The sequence below is a fragment of the Parambassis ranga genome, chromosome 15, assembly GCF_900634625.1.
Source record: "Parambassis ranga chromosome 15, fParRan2.1, whole genome shotgun sequence".
NCBI lineage: Eukaryota > Metazoa > Chordata > Actinopteri > Ambassidae > Parambassis > Parambassis ranga.
Window position 1 is genome coordinate 17920631 of NC_041035.1, and position 7710 is coordinate 17928340.

Consider the following 7710-nt stretch of genomic DNA (forward strand, 5'->3'; position numbering starts at 1 on the left):
CTGCATCTCATGAATTTGCAGTTTTTGCATTTCTATTCTTAAACTGCACAGTATTGCAAAGGGAAGTCGACTTGATGGCTTTAATCAGTTGTGCAGGAAATATAGCTGCTTTTACATAATAGATTTGTCATACAACAAATAAAGTCTATTATTTAAAAAAATTGTTTACAGAAATATTAATAGTGTACTGTTATACATGTTTTGTCATGTAAATCATTAAAATGAGCTAAAAGAAAATCCTTTTCAAAATAAAGTAGTAAAAGACTTACTGCGCATGCGTGGACTCCGTGTGTACGGAAGAGCTGCAGCCCGCAGGAGCACGCTGGATGGGCTGAGCTGCGATGTTCAAACACGTTTTTCTCACAGGACCTCCAGGTAACAGCTAAACTTCGAGTGCTGTTGAAGTTACAGTCGCTGTAAATCCAAAGCAGTCAGTCAGCTGTCTACACGCAGAGTCCAAATATAGAAACGCGAATAAACGTTAGCTTGTTTAAGCTAGTTTTGTACAAGATAATACTGAATTTAAGTGACGGCGTCTTTATTCGATAATTCTATAATTCGATAGATTATAGAGAGTGGTTTCTCTTTTAATCCATTTTTAATCTACATATATTGGTGCTTCGCCCTTAATAAATCGATTAAACAGAAAATATGTCATGATACTGCAGTTCTGATATTGCAGTTGTATCACAGTGTCTTCTGTTTTGTTTACAGGCGTGGGTAAAACCACTCTGATCCAGAAAGCCTGTGAGGCTTTGTTGTCATCAGGAGTGGGAGTTGAAGGGTTTTACACAGAGGAGGTCAGGGAGGGAGGCCGGAGAGTGGGCTTTGATGTGGTCACAGTAACAGGCGAGAGGGGCCACCTGTCCAGAATCAGGTAGCAGTGCTGTTATTCATGTTATACAAATCCTACCACCAGCTCCCTCACTTTGTCTGAACTCATCCTTGCTTCATTTTAACCTGCAGAGGTGGCACCGCTGCGCCTCATGGCAGACGGGAATACACAGTTGGGCAGTATGTGGTTGACTTGCCTTCATTTGAACACGTGGCCCTCCCCCTCTTCACAAACGTAAGACATGCCTTTTAACCCCCCCTTAATACATCACAGTAACCAGAACACTCCTTTTTTTTTTCTCCTTGTGTACAAGTTATGAAACCTTTAATTTTTTGAGAATTGACAGAATAATTGGAAGCCTGCTCAACACATAAATTCCACAGCGACACTTTTAGTGTTCATGGTGCCGTCTGGCTGTCACTGACCGTGATTAATCCGCCGTGTAAAGTGAGCCTGCAGTGACGCCTACACATGCACATGTAAAGGAAGGTGTCCATGGCATGGCGGCACATATTCCGCTTTCATCTCGCTTTAAAGGTTCCCTGTAATCACTACACATTGCCCTTTGCCTGTAACATGCAAACATCGTGGTTGTCAGTTAACATTCACATTCATGTCGTTAATATGATGAGTTTTTACTGCGAGGCATCCTGTAAAATGCATTTCCTTTTCTAATTTTATTCCAAAGATACAAGTCTGTGCTTATGGTATAAAATGGTACACACACATGCTATCCTTTGCTTGCTGTCTGTGGGTCTAAAGGACCAGTCATAATCTGTGCTCCTGGTCACAAGTCAGAAGCCTTCTATAAGGGCAGGGCATAGTGAATCCGGCACCTATACAGGGAATTTGTTGCACATTATGTCAAACCGTATGTCCTTCTGTATAGTAGAAGATAGTAGATTGAACCACAGCTGTCCTTTTTAGTGGCAGCCTTTCATTTCAAAATTCTTATGTAACCAGGTGGGGTCAGCAGATGGGAGCAGCAGGAAGGTGTTTGTCATTGACGAGATTGGGAAAATGGAGCTCTTCAGCCAGTCGTTCATCAGGGCAGTGAGGCAGACTTTAGATGGCACTTCCTGCACAATCCTGGGCACCATCCCCATTCCTAAGGGCAAACCGCTGGGTCTGGTAGAAGAGGTGCGGAGCAGGAGAGACGTCAAGGTCTTCACTGTGAGTACCGACATCACAACCCTGGAAAAAAATGGATATTAAGGTCATTGTATGGGCTTTTAAATCACACAATAGCTATAGGACAGTGTTTACACTGTATCCACTTGGTCTTAGGAGGCCAGTCAGTCTGCTCGGTACCAGAGAAGGGGCATGCCCTGCATTATTCGTCCCCTATAGCAGGATTAACTCTAAATCATGCGTGACTGATTCAACAACAAAGGGTGGTCTCAAATGTCAAAATAATTCATCACGGAAGACTCATTTATGGATATTGTCATGCAAAATGCTCACTTTACCATGCTAGTTATTGTTGTATATCGAGCAGAGATTGAAGTTAACCTATGGGACAGCAGAGTGCTGTGGTTTGAGAGGCTTGTTGTGGATTCTGCAGGCTTTATTTATTCACTGTATAAATGTGAATAAAGTCTACACACACACACATGCAGCACTTCAATGTTTTCTTCTCCCTGTTTAGGTGTCCAAGGAAAACAGAAATGCACTTTTACAAGACATCATAGCAGCTGTACAGGAAGGTTTAAAGCACTCAGCCTGACGTGGAGACTCAGAGCCACTAAAAGGGGAAATTCCTGCATTTTGTGAGTGTGTTGCTGACAACAACTTTTATACGTGTCAGTGCGTGTGCACGCTTCACACAGCCACAGTACTAAGTGGATCTACACACTCTCGCTGCACAACAGGGTTGCGACCTAAGCTAGGGAGCATCCCAAGCTGCTAGAAGGGTTAGTATGTCACATGCATGCATTTATGTATGCAGCTTTTTTTTTTCATTCTCGTACAGCCTTAAAAATGGATCGCATGCTGAATATTTGATTGTGGGATGGAACACCGCTCGGGGTTTGTGTGTAAATACCCTATAGTGCCTGTGTTAGAGACTGTCTGGTCCTCACAGCATTGTCTTTGTTTCCTACAGAGGCACCAGCAGGCATTTACTGTGTGTTAGTGTATTATTTTGTTCATAGGGACAAGTCATCCTTTCAGTTTTAGTTGAAGCCGGTTGATTCATTTAGTTCAGTGTTTTGTGAGCCTCCCTTGTCTGTCAACTTGCTCATTGAAAAGCAGTCAATATTTAATACAGTCCTGTCATGGTTTATTCATCTTCTACAATGGATTTAAAAAAAGACAAATGATTATATTCTCTTTCCAGATTTAAATTAAAAAAAGCTCATTTCTTCACACTGATTAAAAGGCTCTGTGTTGTTTTCATATGCAGTTGTACAAACAAATATGCTTAACTTTTGTTTCAGGGATTTTATGCCTCCTCCTGAGAGATAATGGAATTTTTATCATGTGCAGTCAGATTACAGGATAAATAGTATCAGTGGATATAGGGTTTTTGTTTGAGATGTCAGAGTGCATTTATGAAGGATTTACTGTGATCATGCAGCCAGCCAAAGAAGAAGAAGTGTTAAATCTTAAAGAAAAGCTCTCCATAAAAACAATTCTGTGCAGTTCTACCATTTTAGGTTTATAACGGGAGGTTAAGGTGTTTTTTATTTAAACAATAGTGTTGCTCAAGTACGACTCAGGGATCAGATCAGATGAGGAATTCTACCAACTCTGCTTGAGCTCCGAAGACTGGCAGTTGTACTTGTATCAAAGCAAAGGTATTTGTTTTAAACACCGAAACATCTTCAGGTCATTTCAAAGTGAAAATACATGGCAGGCTTTTTTTGGCATGTTTTTTCTAATACTGCTTATATGACTGATGTAACCTGTCAGGCTGGCTGCAGAAAGAGCTGCCAGCTGCGATCTGCGTCAGACACGCTGCTGCGCCAGCATCTGTTCTGTGGCCTCGGCTGATGTACCACTGCTTCCACTGGCACCGGCAGTCACAGGATTTGCTTCAAAGTCAACAAGACAATAGTCATAATTCTTGGAACCAATGTGGAAAGTTGACGTTGCGTAGTAGTTGTTGTAGGTGAACAGACTGAACGGGCAGTTAGACTTGATGGTATAGGGTTTGTGGTGCAGCAAGCCAAGCAGCACTGCTGAGGAAGCTGGCTCTCCCAATTGGAAGGTGATCCTCGGCACCCTGCAGCAGGGCAGCAGATGGGTTATGTAACACTGACAGAGACCTTGCCAGTTCTACCAAAATAAAGGGCGTTTGATGCGTTATGATGTAATTAGCAAACATTGCCCATATTGTCGTCCTATGATCGTGTCATTCACAGACAGGGGTGGCTCGGCAGTTGGCAGAGATTACATGGAGCCAGTTTGCAGCCACATTGGTATCCCACATTTTGTATTTTATTATGGTTTTGGACTTATTGATGATATGGAATTGATATAGATATTTGTACCCTGTATTCATACACTGTATAGGATCATAACAGACAGATTTTTCATGTCTCAGTTCACCAGCAGAGAATGCTAAGAACCCCCAATAATATATTACATCCTAGCCTTTTTGTATTGGAGTATTTTAATTAGAATCAGGTCTTATCCAGGGTTCTGAAATCAGAAAACTTGATCACAGCAATGTTATCTGTCCGCATGTTAACACAGTTATGGAAGAAATGAGCTTGAACACTAGAACACAAAGATGTTTTAACAGATAAGAACTGGATTTATCATCAATATAAAAATATACATAGTAAAATGCATTTGAAATAATTCATAATATTAATTAGTGTTTAAATAAAGTATATATATCTGTGGATGCTCTCATTCATCCAGGTCATAGTCATTTTCAAGAGTTTAAATCGAGGCAACTGGACTCAAGGATTGTTTTTTGAAGACGTTTCGCCACTTCCCCAAGTGGCTTCTTCAGTTCTGCTACTATTCTGGTTGGAAATCTGAGTTTTATGTGTTCAGGACCTCTGTGGGTGGATCTTGCAGGAACTCACATGACCTATAGTTGGTTAATGGTCAGTTAACGACCAGAAACTGTGTCTGGGCCAGTATAGATTACTATATTAATAAGAGAAAATTAAAAAGTAAATTGCAAAAATAGCTCAAAGTACATCATTACAATTTTATTAAGGATATTATAGACTGACAGTAGTGTCAACAAATATATTAGGAGCTAAAAATCTTTCCCTAGCACCATAACACAATATATGACTCAGTAGCAAAGAGTGTTCTTATTTTCCTTTAGTGTAACGCTGTCCAAGCTCAAAAAGCATCCATATTTCATTACTTCATCTTAATATTACCCAGACATGTGGTTATGCTGTTTTGCATTGTAAACACCATGGGCTGGTGTATGCACATTGTGCAGCTTGAACAATTGATATACTGTCAGGAGACCTGAATGGAATAATGTGTCCTTAGCACTAGGAGCGCTGCATGAAAGGCCATATAGAATAGAAGGAATATGAAGTGAGTTAATATCCATATCGCAGAGATGCAGTCACACCATATCTGCAGAGCAGATGTTAATGTGGTACCCTGTACCCTTTATCCCTCCGCACATGGAGGACACAGAAATGCAAGGAGCTTACCAGCAATCCGGGACAAAGGGACTGGTTGGACAGAGGGAGGGAGCAGGGTGTGTGTGTGTGGGGAAGAGAGCTGGTTTTTAAATGAGGAAATTTCTCTCCAGTTATTGCACTTTGCAGTACCAGCCCAGGAGGCACATTGACAGCACGTAGCAAAGGGGGGACGTATGATATATTGTCCGAACCTGCCCTTGGCCAAAAGGCCAAACACAGCTGATAAAAGTCTGACATATTGTTCAAAGATCATGTGGGAGATAAACAACAGCCTGCTCCAGCCAGGCTTCAAATTCACTCTTTATTTCCCATGATGACTCCGTGATTTATTGTTAGATGTGAAGCTAAAGCTTCTTAGCATCCGAATCAGAATCAGAAATACTTTATTAATCCTAGGGGGAAATGGCTGTGATGTCAGAATTTTTTAAAGCCTGCACAGGGTAGGTTCTCAGCAATCCTCCCTTAAAATCAAGGTCATTGCTCAGTTGTGAGTCCTCAAATGTTTTTGCCACAAGGCAGCCGGAAACAGACATATTCCTCAAAAAGCTATACGTGAGCTTTGATTCCCCTTGTTGTAGTAAAGCCTCTGGCACATTACTCATTAACAAGCCAACTGATCACATAGTGATAGATAGATTCTCCTGTGCCAGTCGTCAATGAAGAATGTAGTTTCTTAAATTACATTGTTGTAGGGCTGCAATGATTACTCAAGTACTCGAGTAATATTCAAGGACAAAAGGCCTTGACAACTAATTTAGTACTCGATGACTCGATGATTCTCTTGTGGCGTAGCGGGATGATCAGTGTTTTAGACACGGGTGAGCCGTACTTACACACACACACACACACACACACTCTCTCTCTCTTTTGGTGCCGGGCATGGAGGCGGTTGCGTGCCTAAGCAATCTATGGAAAAACTATGACATTTACGCGAGTACTCAAGTTATCACAAAAATAATCGGTTTGTTGCAGGCCTACATTGTTGTGTGTGTAGATGTCAGAAATGAGCTTCATATGCTACATTAGGCTACAAACATATCAGTCAGCTTCATGCTTTACAGCCAGTATTATAATCAGAATCCAAAGTTCCAACCACTGTCCAGACATTTATTACTTTCCTCCAACATTGTGGTCACCACATGTGTAAGACTGAAAGCATCAGCATGTACCTGATGCGTTAAACCCTTAAGTAAAGTTTGATGTGTCCAAGTCCTCATTGTGGTGAATGAGTTCAGAGCCAGTCCTCACCTCACTATGCTAATAAGCACAGCTAAGGTCTGCTGGTCATGACAGGTGGGCAGTTAATGTCAGATGAGGCTGTGGAAATGAAGCCATTTGATCTGGAATCCTAACCACTACTCCACCCTGCTGCCCACCACTGATAGTTCCTGAACCACTCTTCCCATTACATCACCTTTAAGGGCTCCCTAAGGCTGCTGGAGGCAGACAGTGTTGGGTTTCAAAGCCACTAGCAACACCCCTCTGCAAGCTTACCTTTTAGATAAGTATGCAAAGCTCAAATCTCTGCTTTTACTACTCATAAAATGAGTGTTTTCCCAAAAATTTATAACATAAATGTTGAATCTTCTGACTCCACTGTGACTGATCCCTGTGGGAATCTATGATGTGCATCTTTCCAGAAGCACAGGGATATTTCCCATCAACAGCAGGGGGTGGGTTCAGGGCCTGAGGACATCTTTCTCCTGTTACACCACGCTGATGGTTCTTTGTGATCTCCGGATCCACGTGAATGACTGTGGAAACCCCTGTGAGTCACTTTGCTTCACAGGCTTAACCTCACCTCTGGGAGGATGTGTCATGTGGTCGGTTTTTAGTGGCTAGACGGGGGAAATGCAGCAAACAAAGTGTGGAGAAGTGTGTGGGAGTGTTCTGTGGCGTGAGTATCCGCTGCTCTGCCATATGATCTGTACACTCAGAGAGAGGAAGCCTCATCAATGTGGTGACACGCAAACAGAGCATCTTTGAAACCCTCAGAGCTGCAGGAGCTGTCAGCCGATGATGTGTAGGTCAGAGGACGCAGAGAGGACACAAAGATCGGGGGCACGGTGATCAATCGATTGGCTCGTTGCAGCGTCCCTCAGGGCTGCAAAGGATGTGGCTGTCATTCCAAAGGATTGGAAAAAACACACAAAAATGCCTTTATAATAGAGGGGGAAAACCCCCAATGTTTGCAGTCCATGCATATCCAAAAAAAATAGGTGCCACATGTGCCTGTGTGAATGTGCC

At 42.2% G+C, this 7710-nt stretch overlaps 1 protein-coding gene across 1 annotated transcript; it reads left to right on the forward strand.

Annotated features, from left to right (window-relative positions):
* The first annotated feature begins 275 nt into the window (after window positions 1-275).
* ntpcr (nucleoside-triphosphatase, cancer-related) lies at window positions 276-3202 on the forward strand. Its single transcript, XM_028423472.1, has 5 exons — window positions 276-375; window positions 715-877; window positions 967-1069; window positions 1799-2008; window positions 2484-3202. Exons 1-5 carry the CDS (start codon window positions 342-344, stop codon window positions 2559-2561), a joined length of 588 nt encoding a protein of 195 aa, XP_028279273.1. The 5' UTR covers window positions 276-341; the 3' UTR covers window positions 2562-3202.
* Window positions 3203-7710: the final 4508 nt, after the last annotated feature.